The sequence below is a fragment of the Diabrotica virgifera genome, chromosome 2 (genome assembly GCF_917563875.1).
Source record: "Diabrotica virgifera virgifera chromosome 2, PGI_DIABVI_V3a".
In the NCBI taxonomy this organism is placed as follows: Eukaryota; Metazoa; Arthropoda; class Insecta; order Coleoptera; family Chrysomelidae; genus Diabrotica; species Diabrotica virgifera.
In genome coordinates this window covers 160,791,076-160,814,523 of record NC_065444.1, presented here as the reverse complement: position 1 = coordinate 160,814,523, position 23,448 = coordinate 160,791,076, and the positions used below count along the sequence as shown (strand labels likewise).

The 23,448-nt window shown below is 33.9% G+C and overlaps 1 protein-coding gene across 2 annotated transcripts in view; it reads left to right on the top strand.

Moving 5' to 3' along the window:
* The window catches only part of LOC114327758 (PDF receptor-like), a 1,644,969-nt gene that overhangs the window by 1,087,429 nt on the left and 534,092 nt on the right, over positions 1-23,448 (top strand). For both annotated transcript variants that reach the window (XM_050642878.1, XM_050642879.1), the window contains exon 6: positions 10,719-10,870. In XM_050642878.1, the coding sequence (XP_050498835.1) occupies positions 10,719-10,870 (152 nt within the window). The remainder of the gene's footprint in view (positions 1-10,718; positions 10,871-23,448) is intronic.

The window sequence follows — 23,448 nt, the reverse complement described above, 5'->3', positions numbered from 1 at the left end:
TTTTTTGCATATAGAAGTGTACTGTAACTTTCATTTGCAATTTTTCAAAATTAAAATCGATTAACACCACGGCGTCAGGAATTTTTTTAAATAAACATTAATCATTGGTGCTACGCGCAGGACAGCGGATAGTTTGCTCTGATTGGGCATTCCAATGACCTTTGATAATGATTGATACATTTTAATTTTTATTACATTTCGATATAAATAAATAAATTTGTTTATTGCAAAAAAAAATACATACTCTATCCTTTGGAAATAACACTTTTATTAGCAAAAACTTTCTTTGTTCATATATTTTAACTTAAATAATACAAGTTTTTTATTTTTAAACATATGCAATTGTTTAAACAATATTTCACAAACAATAATAAAATTAGTTTGATTTTTTTGGAATTAAAATATTAAAATTCAACAAAATATAGAGTAAGAAAATAATATATTAGATAAAGATTGGAAGTGGTGGAAATCAACTTGTGTGAATCGAACACCGCTGTCCTGCGCGTAGCACCAAAAATTATTGTTTATTTCAAAAATTTTCTGACGCCGTGGTAATTAATAGATTTTAATTTTGAAAATTGCAAATAAAAGGTACAGTACACTTCTATAAGCAAAAAAAATTCTACTTGCTATCTGCTTTATTTTCAGTCCTGTAACATTTTGAAAAAATGAATTATTTTTGCGAAAGCTGGATTGCAAAATTTATTTTGCAAAATCTGTTAAACCGATCGTAATGAAATTTACAGTATTGTTTTACTCTATCATAGAGTTTCTCTGGGTGAAATATGAAGGTCCTAAGTGTAGCATAAATAGTTGAAAAACGTATAACGCGAATACTTGTTTTTGTATGGTTTTTTCGCAATTATTGCTATTTTGCAGCTAGAGTGACTATTTTTTAAATTTTTAACTAATTCTGTATTGTACGAAATTTAATTACGCAACTTTTATGTCAGTACAACTTTTCTCGGAAATGAACACTTTTAAAGTTATAATCAAAAAACGGAGAAAAAGATTGAATATTTCCTTTAATTTTTAACATTTTGATTATTTAAACAATATTCCGGACCTTTTTGAGAGGGAGTATAACTCAAATATTATTATTTGATTTATTTTCAAGCAATTTCTGCAAAAAAAATTTGAGTCACCTCTCAACGTCCATCTCAAAACAGATGCGCCCTGGACTACTAGGTATTTGTATAAAACAAGAAACTACAATGTAGGTACTGTTCAAAACGCGAAAGTATTTAAACGCCTCTATACGCTGTGAGCTCGTACGTAGAGGGGATATTTACAAATTCGCGAACGCCAGTAGTGGCAAGTCTGTAAACGTTTACCGGAAAGGACATCGCACACATCTTATGGAAAATATGTCACTCAAATTCAATAAAATTTATACGATTAGATTCGTTTTAATATAACGATCAATTCTTATCATTGCGCCAACTATTAATTATAATTAATTACGGCGCAAATTGCAATTAAAATTTATCGAAATCACATTTTTGGAGTCCATAAAATGTTAGTTTACAATCATTATTGCTCTGAGTGCTATTCATAACAGCTTAAATCCCGCTGGGCCTAAGCGGATTAGTGAAACTAATCCGCTGATTTATGGAGTACCGACAATCTGGGTATTTTAAAATATTTTTTCTCTCTCTAACTTATGTACCTACCCATTTAATTTCAGATTTATTTATATTAATTTCTGCTGTTATTTTTAAAAATAGAGAGTTAGCGCAATGATAAGATTTGATCGTTAATTTAAAACGAATCTATTGGTATAAATTTTATTGAATTTGAGTGACATTATATTTTCCATAAGATGTGTGCGATGTCCTTTGACATAAATATCAAAGTGATTAATTTAAAATTAAAATTAAAAACATTAATTATAAAAACTATTAGTTGGTCAAAGCTGTGGTATATATTTTTACCTTAAATATATTTACGTTTTAAATACTGAATTTAAGTTTTTTAATGTTCCGTAAATGTAATTATAAATTAATCTTAGCGCCATCTACACGATAATTTTGAAAGTGTCCGAAGTAAGAAATTCATATTTTATCAATAGAATGTCAAAATGATTAGCAAAATCTTAAAAAAATCGATTACAATTTAATTACTTTTTTGCGTTGCAAATATTAAGCGATAACAATTAAATAATAAATTTAAAAATTACCGGTTAAAGTTGAATTAGTAATCCGCCAGGAACGACACCAGCGAAGCTCAGAGCGTATACGCTCTGAGCTTCGCTGGTGGCGCTCCTGGCGGATTACTAATTCAACTTTCACCGGTAATTTTTAAATTTATTATTTAATTGTTATCGCTTAATATTTACAACTCAAAAAAATGAATTAAATTGTAATCGATTTTTTTAAGATTTTGCTAATCATTTTGACGTTCTATTGATGAAATATTAATTTCTTACTTCGGATACTTTCACAATTATCGTGTAGATGGCGCTAAGAATTTATAATTACATATTACGGAACATTAAAAAACGTAAATTCAGTATTTAAAACGTAAGTATATTTAAGGTAAAAATATATACCACAGCTTTGACCAACTAATATTTTTTATAATTAATGTTTTTAATTTTAATTTTAAATTAATCACTTTGACATTTATGTCAAATTTCCGGTAAACGTTTACAGACTTGCCACTACTGGCGCTCGCGAATTTGTAAATATCCCCTCTACGTACGAGCTCACAGAGTATAGTCAAATTATATCCGAAAAATATTTGGCCTCTTACAAAAGCTTATTCATTTTGCAAATAATGAACAATTTAACAATATTTCCACTAATCGTAAATTGTTCGAAATTCAGCCAATTTTAAATTATTAGCGTAGCAAATTTGTCAGTTTATATACCTCAAAAGATAACTAGCGTTGATGAATATTTGATTGCATGGAAAGGCAGATTTTGTTGGCGACCGTACTTTCCTTCTAAAGCAGGAAACCCATTATGAACGCCCGGCACGGCACAGCCCGACACGGCACAGGACAGTCCAAATTCATTTGTAGAGTTTTAAATGCAACGTAACCCATTATGAGCGGCCAGCTCGGCCCGGCACAGTCCAGCACGCAAACGGAACGGCCAAAATTCTCCGAGGAGAATAAAATCCTTTGGAGTCGGCGCCAGTGCGTCATAATTGTTGGTAGTAAGCAGATATATTGTTGATTTTTTAATTGAAAGCGCGTTGTTTGTTTTGAAATATGGAAATATAAAATACAAAATTTGGTTTGAGACATTCGAAAATATTTGGGAAATTTTGGATCATCTTTATGCGGGAAAAGATGATGAAAATCGCCATATTCTCTTCTTTTTTTATTATTTCGTGAACCCAAAATCGATGTTTCTGTAGTAATTTTGCATTTTCGTCTGTTTCAATCTCAGTACAAATTTCACTTACTATTATAACCTCTTCTTCTGACGAGGTCTCCATGCCAAATCATCATTTTTCCGATGCCGTGCCGTGCCGGCCTTTACAAATGGGTTTTTGGACGTGCCGGCCTGTGTTGTGCCGTGCCGGGCTATGCCGTGCCGGGCGTTCATAATGGGTTTTCTGCTTTCGTCAGAAGAGGTTATAATAGTAAGTGAAATTTGTACTGAGATTGAAACAGACGAAACTGCAATATTACTACGGAAACATTGATTTTTTGTTCACGAAATAAAGAAGAGAATATGGCGATTTTCATCATCTTTTCCCGCATAAAGATGATCCAAAATTTCCCAAATATTTTCGAATGTCTCAAACCAAATTTTATATTTTATATTTCCATATTTCAAAACAAACAACGCGCTTTCAATTAAAAAATCAACAATATATCTGCTTACTACCAACAATTATGACGCACTGGCGCCGACTGGCCGTTCAGGCCGTTCGACTCCAACGGATTTTATTCTCCTCGGAGAATTTTGGTTGTTCCGTTTGCGTGCTGGACTGTGCCGGGCCGAGCTGGCCGCTCATAATGGGTTACGTTGCATTTAAAACTATACAAATGAATTTGGACTGTCCTGTGCCGTGTCGGGCTGTGCCGTGCCGGGCGTTCATACAGCCCGGCACGGCACAGCACAGGCCGGCACGTTCATAAACCCATTTGTAACGGCCGGCACGGCACGGCACCGGAAAAATGATCATTTGCCGTGGAGACCTCGTCAGAAGAGTAAGTGAAATTTGTGTTGAGATTGAAACAGACGAGAATGCAAAATTACAACGGAAACATCGGTTTTGGGTTCACGAAATATTAAAAAAAGAAGAGGATATGGCGATCTTCATCATCTTTTCCCGCATAAAGATGATCTAAAATTTCGCAAAAAATTTATTTGTATGTATCAAACCAAATTTTATATTTCCATATTTCAAAACAAACACGCGCTTTCAATTAAAAAATCAACAATATCTGCTTACTACCAAGAATTATCACGCACTGGCGCCGACTGGCCGTTCAGGCCGTTCGACTTCAACGGATTTTATTCTCCTCGGAGAATTTTGGCCGTTCCGTTTGCGTGCTGGACTGTGCCGGGCCGAGCTGGCCGCTCATAATGGGTTACGTTGCATTTAAAACTATACAAATGAATTTGGACTGTCCTGTGCCGTATCGGGCTGTGCCGTGCCGGCACGCTCAAAAACCCATTTGTAACGGCCGGCACGGCACGGCACCGGAAAAATGATCATTTTCCATGGAGACCTCGTCAGAAGAGTAAGTGAAATTTGTGTTGAGATTGAAACAGACGAAAATGCAAAATTACAACGGAAACATCGGTTTTGGGTTCACGAAATATTAAAAAAAAGAAGAGGATATGGCGATCTTCATCATCTTTTCCCGCATAAAGATGATCCAAAATTTCGCAAAAAATTTTTTTGAGTGTATCAAACCAAATTTTATATTTCCATATTTCAAAACAAACACGCGCTTTCAATTAAAAAATCAACAATATCTGCTTACTACCAAGAATTATCACGCACTGGCGCCGACTGGCCGTTCGGGCCGTTCCACTTCAACGGATTTTATTCTCCTCGGAGAATTTTGGCCGTTACGTTTGCGTGCTGGGCTGTGCCGGGCCGAGCTGGCCGCTCATAATTGGTTACGTTGCATTTAAAACTATACAAATGAATTTGGACTGTCCTGTGCCGTGCCGGGCGTTCATAATGGGTTTCTTGCTTTAAGCCTAGAAATAATATAGTGAATCCGAGCATCTGGCCAGGATGCCCGCCATTCATGTCGATTCATATCTCGCCAGGCATCTCGCCGCGATGCTCGATTCCATCGATAATATCGCCGGTCCGGAACAAGAATGACGTAACTGCAAATTTTGTCAATACCTATTTATTGCGTAATTAACTTCTAAAATACTGTGCACAGATGATACAGACAGAAGCGACAGAACTGTAACTATGTGCTGAGCCACTACAGGGCAGTTGCGTCGTTATTGAAATATGCACCATTTTAGACCTTGTTTCAGATCAATAATAACGCAACTGTTGATAGGGTTGAAAATGGGGGAGCTTAAATTAGGATAATGAAATTCTAATCAACACGGATGAAACTAAAAGCCATCATTGTAACAATAAATACCATACCGATGCTCCGGGAGGGTTACTCTTTATTTAATCACTATTTTAAATATTTAAAAATTTTTATATGAATAATGACGCAACTGTAGATAGGGTTGGAAATGGAAGGATTAAATTAAGATAATGAAATTCGAACCAATAAGGATAAAAACAAAAGCCACAATTGTAAGAATAAACGCCATACCGATGCTCCTGAACGATTACTCCTCAGTTAATCCCTATTTTAAATATTTAAAAATCGTTTTTGATCTCGTGAGGAGTTTGGCTTTTTGCAGTTACGTCATTATTGTTCCGGACCGGCGATATAAGGGTCTTTAATGTAAATATTCCAAGCAACGGTTAAGGCTTTAGAGTTAATATCTTTCTAAATAAAAAATGTATTTCTACAATTTAAAATAATACAAAATATTCTATTTTAAGGTTCTCCTCTAGAGGTCTGGATCCCGCGTATGAAAAAAAATTGATTAATAGCAAGCTGAAAATTTGTTAATAGCTTAAGGGTGTCTTGTCGGATAAACTTTGATATATGGGAACACTGGAACCTACTATATTACTTTCGATTTATAGCATTCTGTCTATGTAATTTTTAAAATTATAATCATCAGTTTAAAAGCATCTCAATTAGTCATATTTTTCGCTGTCTCTCTTTAATTCTATTTTCTGGTGGTTTTCGCAGTTTTACTAATTTTGCTATTTCATTTTAAAGAATTTCTATAAATAGTGGGCCAAAGAAAACAGTCCACCTCGATATTTTACAGTATTTATTATATTTTAAGGTAATAAATAACCAGGTCGATTTTTGATCTAAGGGGGACACATTTTTACGGTACATACATTTGTCATTTGTCAACCCTTCCCTTCCATTTCCCCCACCCCTTATTTTTATATATCGGATAGGGGTCGTGTGCTACCTCATTTGGAAGGTTATTCAATTCTCCATTCAATAATATTACCATTGACCTAATTACATATAAAAGATGTCCAAGAAAAATTATTTTGAATTAAATTAATTTACACAAAAAGTAGAACTTATGCAATTTATTTAACTCAAAACACATTCTACTACTGACACAAAACAGAAAAAATTTTATTTCGCAAATAAAATTTTTAATTGAAAAAATAAAATATTGTTTTTCGCTTAAATTCAATATTCAACCAGAGGCAGATAGGTGACAGCTTGAACATTGAAATTAAGCCAAAAGCCACGTTTATTTGTGAAAAACCATGTTTTTCTATTTTGTGACAGCAGTAGAATGTATTTTGAATTAAATAAATTACATACATTCTTCTTTTTGTGTCAACTAAATTAATTAAAATATTTTTTCTTGGACACCCTGTATAAATAATTATGTTAATAAATAATAAACTTTTAAATGAGCTAGTACACCACCCCTATTCCCTATTTAAAAATAAGGAGTGGGAGAAGTGGAAGGGAGAGGGTTGACAAATGACAAATGTATGTACCTTAAAAATGCGTCCCACTTAGATCAAAAATCGACCTGTTTTGTCATTACCTGTACCATTTTGTGTACCTACCTGTCCTTAAAATCTAATAAATACTGACAAATATCGAGGGGATATATATATATATATATATATATATATATATATATATATATATATATATATATATATATATATATATATATATATGATGATGTCAATATTAATTTAGAAACCGTAATGGGCAAACATGGCCTGGGAGTGATGAATGAAAATGAAGAACGCTTTACCCAATTTTTGTTCCAATCATCGTTTAGTTATTGGTAGAACCATCTTCCCCCCAAAAAATATTCACAAGGTAACGTAGACTGCAGCAGGACCTGGTCATACAAGAGAAAATAAAATAGACCACATCGCCATATCAAAAAGATGGAGATCATCTCTTCTTGATGTACGTAATAAAAGAGGAGCAAACATCGCAAGTGACCACCATCTCTTAATTGGTACCATTAAAATCAAGATGAAAAAAAATCACAAGAAACACCAACAGACCCACATAATATAATCTAAACAAATTAAAAACGCTCCCAGGAAAACACATGTTTAGGGAGGAGCTTCAAGTAAAAACAAGAGAACGTGAAGTAAATATCTGGAAAGATTTGGCAGACGTTTTGACAGAACTAGCTGAAGACAAACTGGGTAAAAAGGAGAAAGACATTGTAAAATACAAGACAGGTGAATTACTTACTACAACAGATGACCAAGTAGATAGATGGGAAGAGCACTTTCAGGAGATGCTAGGCACGCCTAGGGACAACACAGATGAAATTGTCGAAAACCCGCAGAATATAGACTTAGATATATCTTGCGAGTCCCCTTCCAAAACGGAGATAATAACAGCTATCAAATCTCTGAGAAATAACAGGTCCCCGGGAATCGATAATATTGATGCCGAATTACTTAAAACTGACCCGCAGCTAACCGCTGAACTTTTGCTCCCCATAATCCGAGAGGTGTGGGAAACAAACCGCATTCCAGCGAGCTGGAAAACAGGTAACATTATAAAACTTCCAAAAAAAGGGCAACCTCACACTGTGCAAAAATTGGGGAGGAATAACCTTGCTTACCGTCATAAATAAAAATTTTACGACCATCATACATAAAAGGTTTACAAACAAGGTTGACTTTCGAGCTAATCAAGCATGTTTTTGACCAGAATCTTCCTGCATAGACCACATTAATTCTGTGAGGGTGACAATGGAACAAGCGGTTAAATGGAACACACCTCTATACATGGTTTTTGTTGATTTCGAACGTGCTTTTGATAGCCTATCTCATGCTGCTATATGGAAAATTTTAGAGCTAAGAAATATTCCTCATAAAATAATTTCCATTGTAAAGTCACTGTTCATTGAGGCGACATGCAGCGTGACACAAAATGGGATTAACTAACAGTGACGAATTTGACGTACTTACTGGAGACAGACAGGGATGCGTGCTTTCTCCGTTTGTCTTTAACATAGCTCCAGACTATATTCTCTCGAAACTAGACTTCGACACAAAAGGGATACAATAGACGTTAACCACACGCCTAAGTAATCTAGAATACGCTGACGATATCTTCCTGTTAGGACAAAAGTTCAAGGATGTGGCCGACCAATTGAAAACACTTTCCACCGAGGCCAATAAAATAGGTTTGAAAATCAATATTAGTAAAACCAAATCCATGGAAATAAATGCAAGGAACATTTAATATCGACAACATGCAGATTGAAAATGTGGAAAACTTTACGTATCTTGCAAGTGTCATAACAGAAAGCGGAGGTACAGAAGAGGATATTCGTATGAGAATAAGAAAAGCTTAACGAGCATTTAACATGCTTAACCCTGTTTGGAGGTCTGGAGAATATACTACAAGGACCAAAGATCCGAATAATCCAGTCAAATGTTATGCCTGTTCTACTCTATGGATGTGAAACCTGGAAAGTGACCAAATCCCTTACAGACGAATTGCAGGTCTTTGTAAACAAATGTCTACGAAGAATTGTCCGTATTTTCTGGCCAAACACTATCAAAAACGAAGATCTGTGGGGCTGGATAGGTCACACACTCAAGCAAAAAGAAAAAGAGGACGCCCAGCACAAACTTGGAGAAGATCCATCAAGGACGAGATAAGAAGTCAAAGAAAGTCTTGGAATGAGGTGAAAGTCCTAGCGCAAAATACAACCCGATGGCGCGTTTTCACTGAAGCTCTATGCTCCACTTAAGAGGTCAAGAACATTACATATATCGAGGTGGACTGTTCTCTTTAACCCACTCTGTATATCTTAACCAATTTACTTTTTGCCCCTTTATAAAGCTTGTTCTGTTTACATATTCAATATTTTACATTAACAAAATTAACAAAATGTGAATGTATCGCAATGTTCCAAAAGAAACAAATGATTTAAAATGGCGAGATAATAACGACATAGTAATACCCATGGCGACAGTAAGCAAGAAGTAAATGTTCAAGGAAGACATGTGATAAAATTATTGTGGATTATATCAAGAATATGGGGAAAGTGTATTTAAGTGATAACTGTTTGAATTTTTATTTATCTGGTAGGAAGAGGTTAAAGAAATATTACATGAAAACTTTTCGCCATTTTCTGAATATTACTGCGTTCAATTGTTATCAAATTTATACGAAATATAGAGGCAGAAAAAAGAACTGAATTTCCCGATTGAGTTTGGTGAAACGATAAAAGAAAAATTTATGACAATGTAAGGAACGTTTCCAACCGTCGATCAACATTTAAAAGACCTTTTTCTGTCAACAACCAAACAAAAATCAACAAAGCGTTGAACATTGTGTTATGCTTAAAGGCATCCACTACTGGTGGCCTGACTGGAGGGTAGAATTATGCCCTGCTCCTTGCTTTAAGATATGTCATTTCAAGGAATGAAATTTTGAATAAAAACATTAATTATGTATTTTGTAGAAACTAACATTCATTATATTTTAACGTAAGTACATATTTAAAAATCATTCAGTTTAATTCGTAGATACTATTGGTGCTATAAGTCTCATATATCTCATGTTATTAAGATTTAGTGCCGTTAGAATCATTTTTATATAGACCTTAATAAATGGTAAAGTAGTTAATATCTACCTATATTAATTTTTTTACTTAATTAGGCTGAGGGGTAACTAAATTATGATAGAGAATATAAAGAAAAGGTTCGCATGCGTCAAAACACTGCATTTTTCTTCTCATTTACGGCGATTAACAGGTTAATTGTTCGAAATATATTTAGAAAAGAACCTTTTTTTCCTCATTATTTAAACTAACATTTCCCCAACTAGCTAATGTTTCAAACATTATCACTTATTTTGATAGAGATGTTTATGATTTATCGGTTAATTTTGTAATAAAAGAAAACTGAAAATTTTTAAGAGAATTTGTATCTTTTGTGGTAAATAGATTTTTTTGTTGGATGCTACTACTCCGTACACGAAAAACTTTGTTAATAAAATTAGAAAAACATAATCACTATTGACCAGCTTAAGACCAACAACGCATCTCTTCGTAATCTGTCTAACAACAACCTACATGGTATTTGGGTACTGTAACACTTAATTAGTTTATATTTTGTAAAAAAATAAAATAATCGTGTGATTTTATTATTAATTTGATGAATAATTGTTACAGGTATTGCATACAAATACTGCAGTCCAACAGGAACATGGGAAACAAGGAACTTTTCAAATATGAGTTACACACATTACGACAACTGTTTTTTGTCACAATTACAAGATTTAATGAAAATGTGTAATGAATTTGGAGATACCACGTGTCAACAGGTAGGTACGGTTTTGTATTGCTCAATTATATGAAAATAATTGAAACGTCACCATGAATTTTAATTTAGTTATGGGTTTATCTTTAAGTTTATTATTTTTATCAAGTTTAATGGTGTGTCCGGGTCTAGGACGTTTCATCGCCGCCGTTTCGATGCCGCCAGTTCGATGCCGATGCCGACCGATTCATCGCCAGTCGATTAATCGCTATCTGATATATTTCCGAATTTTCGACAGTTACAATTATTAGTTATTTTTAGTATTAATTAGTAATTCTAGGAAATGCGAGATATGACTGCGATGAAATGGACTGGCGATGAACCGGCGGCATCGAAACGGCCGGCGATGAACCGGCGGCATCGAAACGTCCCATTCCGCCTTATCTACATATATGAAAATATAGGAAATAATAAAATTTGATATTGAATCTATTGACAACTTTTGAAGGCAGACTTACTATTTGAGGAATTAAATTTAACCTAATGTTATAAAACGGGGTACATAGTTTGATATAGATAGAATCGTAATCTGCAATGAAAAATGTTGTTTTCCAAGTTTCCATGTTGATTTCAAAGTTGTGTCTCCCCATCCCCAGTGAGTATGTATTATCCACCAATGTCTCACTAAAAATTCACCCTGTAGATATATATGTTATATTCTTTTATAGCAACCTTAAGGATACCAACCTAAGTAGCCTTAAGGATGAAGTACCTATTTCCCATTAGTAGATATCTGGTGTCAGCCATCTGAACCGACGCTTCCAGTATCAATATCAATGTCAGCGAGAACTGCTACGTCCAGACTTTCTCACAACCTCAGCAAACAATTATAGAAAATCTGAATAAACCACAAGTTAGTGCTAGGTTTTTTATGCATTTTTTCCAAAGCATGTAGTTTGTTCTGGATAAACAAAAAAGTTATAAAAGATAAATTTAATATGGCGCTCCAAGTTTATGTAAAGCTGTACTGCCTCATATAGAATCCAAACGATCGGAGAAAATCTGAACAAACCACAAGTTTGTGCTAGGTTTTTCTGCATTTTTGCCAAAGCGTCTAATTTGTTCTACGAAACAAAAAAGTTATGCAGCATATAATATGGCACTCCAATTTTACCTAAAACTCTAGTGCCCCACATACAATCCAAACGTTTACGGAAAATCTAAATAAACCACAAGTTAGTGCTAGGTCTGTTCTGCATTTTTGCCGAAGCGTGTAGGTTATTTGTTGTATGTAAGCAAAAAAATTGCACAGCATATAATGTGGTGCTCCAATTTTACCTAAATCTGTAGTACGGAAAATCTGAACAAACCATAAAATTGATTGTTTTTGCGAAAGCGTACAAATTACAGACTATCGAACGTAAAGCTCCACTGTTTCGTGTCAAAATCAAATGTAAAAACGCTGGATGGAAGGGCCGCCCGAGAACTTTCTCGTGCCGACCTACTATCGTCATGGTACTAGATACTGGGCCTCGATTTTTGACCCTTCACTCCGTTATCGAACGTATTCGCTTCGTATACTAAACAGATACGAAACGAATACGTTCGATAACGAAGCGAAGGGTCAAAAATCGAGGCCCAGGCATTCTATAAAAATAACAAAATTACTCGTTTTTTTGATATTTTAGAAACACCTTCTGTACTTGAAAGGATTTTATGGTTCTACTCATCATTAATTCCTGCATTTGAGAAAATGTTCGATGCCATATTTCGGGGACACACTATAGATGTCAAAAAATTTAACAAATACTATACCTCCTTTTCAGGATCCGATTTCATATCTTTCTCATAGGAATGTAAATAATTTCTTTTTTACACCCATAGTATTAGGTGAACTACGCTCTACAATAAATGACATTAAAAATAAATCGTCATCTGGGACTGATGGCCTCACTCTTAAAATATTTTCTGCTCTACCTGATTGCACTTTAAACCATCTTACTACCTTAATAAACAGGTCATTCGAAACTGGGGTTTTTCCAAGCTGCCTTAAGACAGCGATAATTATTCCTATACACAAAGGAGGCGATAAAGATCTTGCTTCGAATTATCGCCCTATTGCACTCCTGCCCACGTTGTCGAAGATAATTGAAAGTCTGGTAAAAAAAAAGAATCTTATCTTTTCTGTTGAAATACAAATTGCTTACTCCACATCAATTTGGATTCCTGAGTGACAAATGCACGAATGATGCTATGTTCTTCCTTTTCGATCATGTTTACTCCAGTCTAAACAACCATCACTCTACAGCAACAATTTTCTGTGATTTCTCTAAAGCATTCGATTGTGTAAACCATAACATCTTGACTGACAAATTACAGCACTATGGATTTAGGGGAAAGGCTCTTAAATGGCTTAAATCATATCTTAATAAAAGAAGTCAGTTTGTAAGGGTTGACACGAAGACGTCTTCTTGCATCCCATTAGAATGTGGGGTACCTCAGGGTTCAGTTCTAGGCCCTATATACTGATATACATATATTCTGATATACATAAATGACATCTCTAGTCTGAACATTAAAGGTAAAATATGTCTCTTTGCAGATGATACTAGTATTACTTGGAGTAACACGGATATTATGAATCTTCGCAATACCATAGCTACAGACCTAGTCACCATTAAATCGTGGTGCGATTCGAATGTCCTGTTATTTAACGTTTCTAAAACCAAAGTCCTACCTTACAACAGTATGATGCAACCTTTAGTACTTAATAACAACAGTCTAGAGGTAGTTGAATCGGTGAAGTTCTTAGGGCTTATTGTGGATAAGTCTCTAAAATGGAACTTGCACATTGATGCCTTACACAAAAAATTAAGTTCTGCTTGTTTTGCGCTAAGATCAGTTGCTACGGAAATGAATTTGTCAACATCTAGGACCGTTTATTAGCCCTTTTTGAGTCTCATCTTCGGTACGCCCTTCCATTCTGGGGTACGTGTTGTGCGACTCAATTTGAGCGTATTTTTAAACTACAAAAGAGAGCACTTCGTTACTCCCTGAGACTCAATAGCAGAGTTCATTGCCAAGAATTCTTTAAAAAATTTAAAATATTAACTCTTCCTTCTTTGTTTGTTTTTGAATCCGTTTGTTTAATCCGCAAACATGCATCAGAAGTTCCAGAGAGACCCTCTCACAACTATCCCCTTAGAAACATGGAGCATAATCTTTATCTGCCAACCCCACGGTCTGAGCTGGTTAAGTGCTCTATACTATACAATTCGAGAAAAATGTACAATCACCTGCCATCTAACATCAAATCTATTGCAGCATTTCCCGCTTTTCGCAAGGCCTTGAAAGCTTATTTGCTGGAGAGAGCTTTTTATACAGTGAATGACTTTTTGATAAACGATTTGAATTCAGCAAATTGACTTGCAGGATTATTACTTTCGAGTACTTTTATACATATTTGCAGCGGCATAGAACTTTTGATTTACTTTCCCTTTCCCTTTTCCTCATCGCCTTCTTTTTGCTCTGACGTTGTATACATATTGTTCGCAAAATTTTAAATTTTTTAATGTGTACTTAATAACCATAAAATTATATTAAGTAGTATAACTCACGCCATTTACTTGGTGTCTGTTTCTGTTTTGTTTAGAGTTTTTTATTATTTTTTGTTTTTTATTGTTTTTTTTTATTTTGTATAAGCTTTGTCCACAAATTGGTAAAATTTTTTGACAATAAAGCATACCTAGATTATTGCATAAATCAATACAATATCATAGTCATACTTTAATTTCAAATTAGGTCATTTTTCTGAGAAATTAATAGTTTACAATATTTGCATTTCATTCTATTTCGATTACGCCAGTCAATGCGCGAGATTAAGAACAAGGTAATATCTCCGAATTCTATCCTACTGTGTGGATTTTATTAAAATTTTGGGAGTAGCCCAATCTCCTAATTCAAAGAGATTGCTCTTAATTCAAAGTCTATCCTATATACTATGGCGCTTTTATCATGGGGGCAGTTCCCACCACTTCTCAGGGGTGAAATATCTTAATTTTCGAATTACATGGAGAAAAAGGAAGATTTTTAAGAAAATTTAAAAATTCATTCTATAATTTGATCACATTTTTTACAAAAACCATTCATTTTAAACCCGTTCAACTTTTTGAAAATAGAAATAACACTGTATTAAAAGGTATTGCAAAAGAAAAACAATGCATTTAAATTATGGTTGATGCGGAGTTAAATGTATATACCTTTCATTTTTCCTTAAAGTACATTAGTCATATATTTTTTTGCACCATATCTCGCTTAGTTTGTATGTAACCGACATTTAACGGTGCTCGTTTTAAAGGCCTTTTCAAACACTACAAAAGGTGTTGGTACCATTATACCCCTAAAAGCTACCATTCCTCTGTTATTTCAAGTTGAATACACCATTTTGAGCATGCCAAAAAACAAACTATTTTCACCTACCATATCTCTTTTTGTATTATAAATAGAATATTTACGAAGGAACGAATCTCTTTATTATTTATAATCTAAAAAATGTTTTGTATAGTGTTTTTAGTTTGATGCATAGTTTTTAAGGTATTCACAAGAAATCCGTCCGAAAAGGTGTAATTTTTCAATGAAAATGGCCAATTTTCAAATACGCATAACTCAAAAAGTATTGAGTTATAAAAAAAAAAGGATAGACCAGTTTTTGTTTAGAAATAGGTTCATTAGCCACTTCCGTGCTTATTTTAACCAACAAATTTTCCACCTCCTTGAAGAAGTGGAAACCGCTCCAAGATAAAGGCGCCATAGTATATAGGGTAGATTTTGTTTCTTGAGCTATTCCCTACTTACTGTGAAAATATCAAGTACATCAATGTAGTAGGATGGAATTCGGAGCCAAATACCCTCATTGACTGCCCTACAATAATGCTCTGCTATGATCGCGTGAGAGAGGACACACATAAGTTTATAGCAAAATTTCTATTTACCGTAACGTTTCGAGTTTTTGAGATACAGCAATAAATTTTATGTCATTGGAAAGTTAATTTTGCATTCTTTCAAAATATGTAAAAATATACAGGGCGTATCAAAAAAATTAAGGTTTTTTATTCATTTCCGGTTCAACCGGAAGCCATATTTTTGATAAAATTAATTGTTATAATAGATAATAAAGTATCATGTATGTCTGCAAAATTTCAAATTTTAGTTTCTATTAAGAAGGAAGTTACGGGCACTCGAATATTTTTTTATAAAAAAGTCATAACTCCCCTCCTATAAGGAGTTAAGAAATCTGACTAATGTCATTCAATTTACCGATAAGATTTCAAAAATATATCAAAAAATATAAAATTCCTTGGAGCCATTTTTGAGAAAATCTTGTTCAAATTTATGTCAAATGTTGACCCCTTAAATATAGGCAACCCGTAACTTTTTCTGAAAAGCGATTATATTCCTCCTATAGCCCCATCTTTAGGCTATATAACGACTTTTTCAAATTAAACTTATCTTAACCCGCCATTACACGCGCTATGAGGGAATCCCTCACCATATTTGTTTATAAGCAATGAAATTGTGTAAACTAATACGATAACCTTAAGCACCCAGGAATGCCTTTAGCATGGTTCATGAGAGAGTATGAAAAAGTAATAGAATATTTCAGGCGGTCAGTGTGCTTTGTGATAGTTGAAAGGAGAGACATCCCTCTTCAAGTGAGGGAATTCCTCACTGCGCGTGCAATCACGGTGAAATCACGTTTCTGTTATCTCAAAGAAACTTTTAGATTTTTATTTAATATTTAGGTAGGTTTAATTAAAATATTATTATAAAAATGTGTGTACCATTTTTATATATTCGGCTGCAATACGAAGGAAAAACAATCTTACTTTTTAATTAGAATAAGGAGTGCAGCCAGTCCCTTTAACTGCAATTTTCTGCTCTTATTGGAGCGTCATCAGAAGGAACGTAGGCACTGTTCTCCTATGGAGAACAGTGTCCTATAGGAGAACAGTGCCTACGTTCCTTCTGATGACGCTCCAATAAGAGCAGAAAATTGCAGTTAAAGGGACTGGCTGCACTCCTTATTCTAATTATAAAGTAAGATTGTTTTTCCTTCGTATTGCAGCCGAATATATAAAAATGGTACACACATTTTTATTTTATTTTCTTATTACCCAGTAGAGTAACTATGGTGCATCTTTCAGTTCCTAGCCAGCTGCAGACGGGGGATTTGAATTGCAAGGTTTAGAATTCCTTCCCTATCGTCTTTACTGCAGCATCCATATGACTTGCAAATTGTAGAAGTCTTGGAGGCGTATACATGGGGATGTACCAGTAAGTTTTCAATTTAAAAATCTTTTAGTAATTTTTGATATTTTTCAATATTAATTATTTGCTATTAGGATTGAAAACTTGCTTCGTATTTTTAAAATATTATTGTTTGGATTAGGTTAGGAACAGTGGCACACCGAGGGGGGGTTTGGGGGTTAAAATCCCACCCAGAGCATATAGAAATATATATAAAAAAGGTAGGAAAATGTAACTTGTCTTTCACAAATAATACAAAAAACTTTCGGTGCCCAAGCAAACCCCCCCTCCCCCAGACGAAAATTCTAGGTGCGCCACTGGTTAAGAACCCATTTTTAAATTTACCTATTCTAATTGGGAAATAAGCCACAATTTAAATTGAAAAATTGATTTTATTGACGTTTCGAATTCCACCTCGGACGTCGTTATCAAAATACAAAATACTAATGGTTAATTACATAAATGCCACAAATAAATAGCTTCAGAACAGTTGTTAATTTTAATTTGTATTTTTAGTAAAATGAATTCGCGTAAAGAAAGTTGATTTCTTCAGTGGCTTGCTGAAATTGAAAATTAAGAAAACTTGCTTTTGATCTATATTATTTTTACTTTTGTTTTGTTAAATTAATAAAAAAATTGGTTTACGAGACTTTCTATAATATGTGAGTACAACCCATTTTATATTAATACATGTTGACATTCATTATTTCTCGAAATAAGTCGAATTTATGTAGGTGAGGGCGACGTTCATACGCGTGCAACCACGTCACAATAGAAGACGCGTGTAACGGCGGGTTAAACAAGTTTTTAGATAGGTAGGGACATGTGTCGGGTGGGCGGTCGGCCATGTTGGTCGCCATTTTGACTTTGGAAATGTCAAATTCCGTATTTTTATTTACCTATCGATGAGCTTACTTTCAGTTGAATTTCATTCATTTCGGTCAAAATTTTCAAAAATGGGCCCTAAATAACCCCCCTACTTAGGCTCCCCTTTGAGAGGTTTTTTCAAAAGCTTAGTTTCTCGACAAAATTCTCTTAAACTTGCTCATACCGAATTTCATCAAAATCGGTCCGGTAGTATTTGCTGGGCGGTGGCGAAATACGTACGTACGTAATACGTACGTACGTACGTACGTACATACTTCCGACATGTTTTTTTATTTGCTTTTTAGACTCAGGGGGATTTAAAACGTCGAAAAAAAGTGAAATCTGAAAAAAAATTTTTGCACGATCCTATAACTTTGTGTGTGTGTGTGTGTGTGTGATGAGAGAGTGGATGGCATTAGACCATGTCTATTTGCCACAGAATTTTTTAATTTAAAATTGATTGTATCTTCTAGGTATAATTACTTTTTCATATATCTATTTTAGCCTCTAAGATAAATTTAATTAAAATATCGTAAATTCCTTTGTCTTGTTGTGCTAATAGAGTAGTGATACTAATCGGTAGACTTGTAAGTTTTCTTAGTTCTTGATACAGCGTATCTGTATATGCAGTATATTTTTGACACTCTAAGAAAATATGATTTATATCGGCTACAGGATTTTCCGGACAATGGGTACAATGCGGAGAGTCAATGATACCTATCCGAAACAAATGGGCTGGGAAACGTCCATGATTCAATTTTAAACGAGATACTATAGACGAATGTCGCCTATTATAATTCCAAGTGTTAATATGTGGAATAATTTTTGGTAATGCTGGGTGAATTTTAAAATAATGACTTTCAGAATTGGATGAAGATGTTCTGTAATGAGCCTCCCATCTATCCCTAACATCTTCCTTATACAAATTAATAATATCTAATGAGTTATAAATATTTAAACTCAATTCTGAATTCAATGCTTTTTTGGCTGCAAGATCAACAGCTTCATTTCCAGATATCCCTGAGTGACCCCTTACCCAAACTAGTGTAACTCCTATACCACGCTCTTGCAGTTTAAATATACTATTTCTTATAGATAATATAAGATTATTTTTATAGTGTTTTATTGGGGAACTATTAATTGCCTGCAACACTGAAAGAGAGTCACTTACAATTATCACAGATGAAGTTACATTAGCCTCGCACCAATCTAGAGCTTTCCCTATGGCTATCGCTTCTGCACTAAAAACTGTTAAATAATATGGAACTTTAAATTCCTCAACATGATTGGTGTCTGAAACGAGAAATGCACAGCCTGTTTTATTTTTATTTTTTGATCCATCCGTATATATGACTGTTTTATTTTCTCCTAGATTACCAAGTACAGATTTGAACATTAATTTTGTGAGATTTGAATTATCCGGATAGTTTGGTATGATAATGGTTGGTTTAAGTATTAAAGCTTCAAAGTTTGTTTCGTATAATGGATAGTTATTTAGGGTATATATAAGTTTTTTATGCTTTTCTGTATAAATAAAGGCATCAGCAAGTGGAGGAGAATTTTTAATTCTCCAATATTTGTTTATAAAACTCTGAACTGCTACATCTGCGATTTTCTTGACCATAAATGTACTAAACGTCCTGTATTTTATAATTTGTTTGTTCGCTAAATATTGTCTACGAAAACACAAGGGCGGTTCTTGTGCTTCAGCAAGAATTGCACTATTTGGTGAGGAGACCATAGTTCCTAGACATATCTTTATTGCTTTATACTGTATTCTGTCTAAAATTAATAAATTTGACTTACTAGTTGAGGCGTAAAGTGTACATCCATAATCCATTATTGATCGAATGTAGGACTTATAAAATGTAAGGGATATATTAACATCTGCACCAAATTTATATTTGGAAACTACGCGCAGAAGGTTAAGCCCTTTTTCACATTTCTGCTTTACGTGTTTTATGTGACTCGTCCATAAAAGCTTATTATCAATATGGACACCTAGATATTTATATTCTGTCACTAAGGGAATAGTAATGTCACCTATGGTACAAAGATCAGAGGTTTTTAGTCTGTGTCTGGTAAGACACATTACCGCTGTCTTGTCCTGTGAAAAACTAAAACCCATATTATTAAACCAATCACGCATGCAGTAGAAAATATGCTTTAAGTCTCTAATACATTGTTCATATGAATCTTGGATGGTATAAAAACAAATATCGTCCGCGTATTGGATAATTTTTATAGTGTCATCCATCAAACTATGCAGTTCAGCTGTGTATACGTTAAATAAAAGTGGACTCAATATAGATCCCTGCGGTAAACCGTTACATACCGTTCTTGGTCCGTGGAGTACATTTTTGTGATCACGAATATATATTTTCCTGTTTAAAAACAAGTTTATTATATTAGTTGCTACCCATTTGCTGATACCCATTCCACACAATTTTAGTTTTAAGATACTCAAATCAACCACATCATACGCACCTTTTAAGTCGACAAATAAACATAACATGTATTTATTTTCAGAAAAACATATTTGTGCATCAGTAACCAAATGAGTCAATGCATCAATAGTACTATGACCTCTACGAAATCCGTACTGTGCAATGGGTAGAAGAGAATTGCTTTCAATAAAATATTCTAGTCGAAATTTAATCATTCGTTCAAATGTTTTAGTAAGACACGACATAAGTGATATAGGTCGAAATGATGACGGTAATTTTGGATCTTTATATGGCTTTTGTATTAGACATATGACAATGTTTTTAAGACTCTCAGCATAATCTTGTTTCAACCACCAGTTGTTGAAAACTTTTAAAATGATTTGTTTTGCTGAGTCTGGAAGATTGTGTAAAATTTTATAGGTAAAACCGTCCAAACCAGGAGCCGTGTTCTTGGTTTGTTTTAGTGCCAAAGAAAGCTCTGAAAAGGTGAAAGCTTCAGAAGTACTATCAAAAGTAGACCGAAAATGAAAATTATTTAGATCTTCCACGTTGACATTGGAGGCTGAGGGCGGGGCAAGCTGATTCAAAACATCCTCAATTAAATCGTTATTTAATGGAGGTCTCTTTTGTTGGTGATATTTGTTTCTGATTGATTTTATATAATTCCAAATTTTAGAAAGTGGAGTAGATCTATTAAGTTCATTAATAAAATTCACCCAGCTATTTCTTTGTTTTAATTTGAAAATGCGTTTAGCCTTTGCAGAAATATTTTGATAGACCAGGTAATTGGGAAAATTTCCTTGTCTTTTAAAAACCTTAAGGGCTTGGGAACGAGCTTCTACTATTTTTGAACACTCTTCGTCCCACCAGTAGGGCCTTGGCGAAGAAGGAAGAAATGGTTTTTTAACAGGCATTGATTTAGAAGCTGCTGAAGATATAACGTCAAATAAATGTTCTGTCAGTTGACAGTTATCTAGATCATTGACAGGAAAGTTAATATTTATTTCATTTTCAATAAGTGCTTGGAAAAAAGACCAATCAGCCCGAGAGTCGTTCCATTTGGATGCAGGATTTATTTCGAAAGATGTAGGGGAAATCTGAAGTTCAAATTGTATAGGATAGTGGTCAGAACCTAGTGTATCTTCTCGTACGGACCAATTTACCAAATCCGCCAAGAAAGGAGAGACAATGGTTAAATCGACTGCAGAGTGGTTGCCATTTGGATTTACCCTAGTGGGTGATCCATCATTTAAAGTAACTAGTTCCAAAATATCTATAACTTCTATTAAAACCTTTCCACCACGATCTTCCGGGATAGGACCCCACCTGTAATGGTGTACATTAAAATCACCACAAAAAATTGTACGAGAAATATTAAACTGTTGAAATAAATTTAACCAATCCTTCTTTGTCACAACTATATCAGAGGGTTTGTATATTGAGACAAAAGAAATATTCATATCCGGAATAAATACTGCACATACTTCAATGCCGTTTTCAAAATTTGGGACTATTACACATTCTTGATAGTTTATGGTTTGTAAAATAAAAATACCAACGCCTCCATAACCATTATCTCGACATTTTTTATAGAAATTGTAACCTTTTATATAAAAATTACTATTAGACTTTAGCCAAGTTTCGGAAACAATGATTACGTCAACGTGGTTTGTATTAAGGTAATTTAATAAACTACCTTTGTTAGTTGTTATTGATCTACTGTTCCACTGTAAAATAACTAATTGACTTCTAAATATTTGTTTGTTAGCCATTAAAAGTACTTATTAAAAAAATTGTTTTTCACTTGAATCAGATTCACTAAATGTATCCATAATATCAGTCGGATCGTTTGAAACGAAGGCATTCTCAACAAAATCCCTGATGTTGGATTCCGTAAGAGTATTAAGTGAAAATTGAGAATTTTTTTGAAACTTATTTATAAAAGATGTAATTAGCATTATAGTTTTTTCTTTATAATCTATAAACTCTTCTCTGTAGGGGTTAGGAATAATGGGTTTAGATTTTTGACTAGGTTTATTTGATTTTTTAGGTGGCATATTATCAGCTGTAGGAGAGGTTGGATGTGATCGCTTAATGGATTTTGTAATGTTTGGTTTAGGCATTGATTTTGGTTTTTTAATAGTGAAAGTAGATGAGCTATTACCTGAAGTGTTTGGTAGGGACGGAAAATTATTATCATTACTTAATATTGAAAATCTATTATTAGTCGTTACTTTTGCATATGATGGGTTGTTATATATGTGTTCTGCTTCTTTAAAAGATATATTTTCTAAGGCCATAATTTGTTTTATCCCTTTTTGTTTTGTGTATACAGGACAGACACGTGATACTGAAGGATGGCTGGTATTATTACAATAAATGCACATGTTTTCTTCCTTACATTCTTCTTCTGTATGACTGGTATCTGCACACCTTCGGCATCTCTGATTTTTTGATTTGCATTGCTTGGCTGTGTGGCCGTAATGCAAACATTTGAAACACTGTACAACGGGTTGTACATAAGGTTCAACGCGGAAGTTACATAAATTTATTTGTACACATTGAGGAATTTCATTCCCTAAAAATTCAATAATGATCATTTGTCTATCAATTAAGCACGCATTTCCATCAGAGTCGATAATCCGCCTTTTCATACGCTGAACACCCACTACCTCTCTGTTTGATTTGATTGCAGTTAATAAATATTCTTCGGAAAAGAAAGTATCTACCATTTTGACCACCCCTTTTTTATGAGTGTAGAATTTAGGAATAAATGCTATTAAATCATTTTTAAGAATAACATCGTGATTAACTAATGAATTTGCTATTTCCAATGAATTGAAAATAACTTTAACTCTATTAATTCCAACGGGTTTAATGTCAATTACATTATTCTTCAATTTCTCATCAACAAGAAGAAAATGGCCAATCTTAATGGGGAATAACCTTCCTAGGTTCAAATTTTTATGCTGCACGAAAACAAAAAAGGGCCCTTTATCGCCTGGTCTATATTTATTATTAA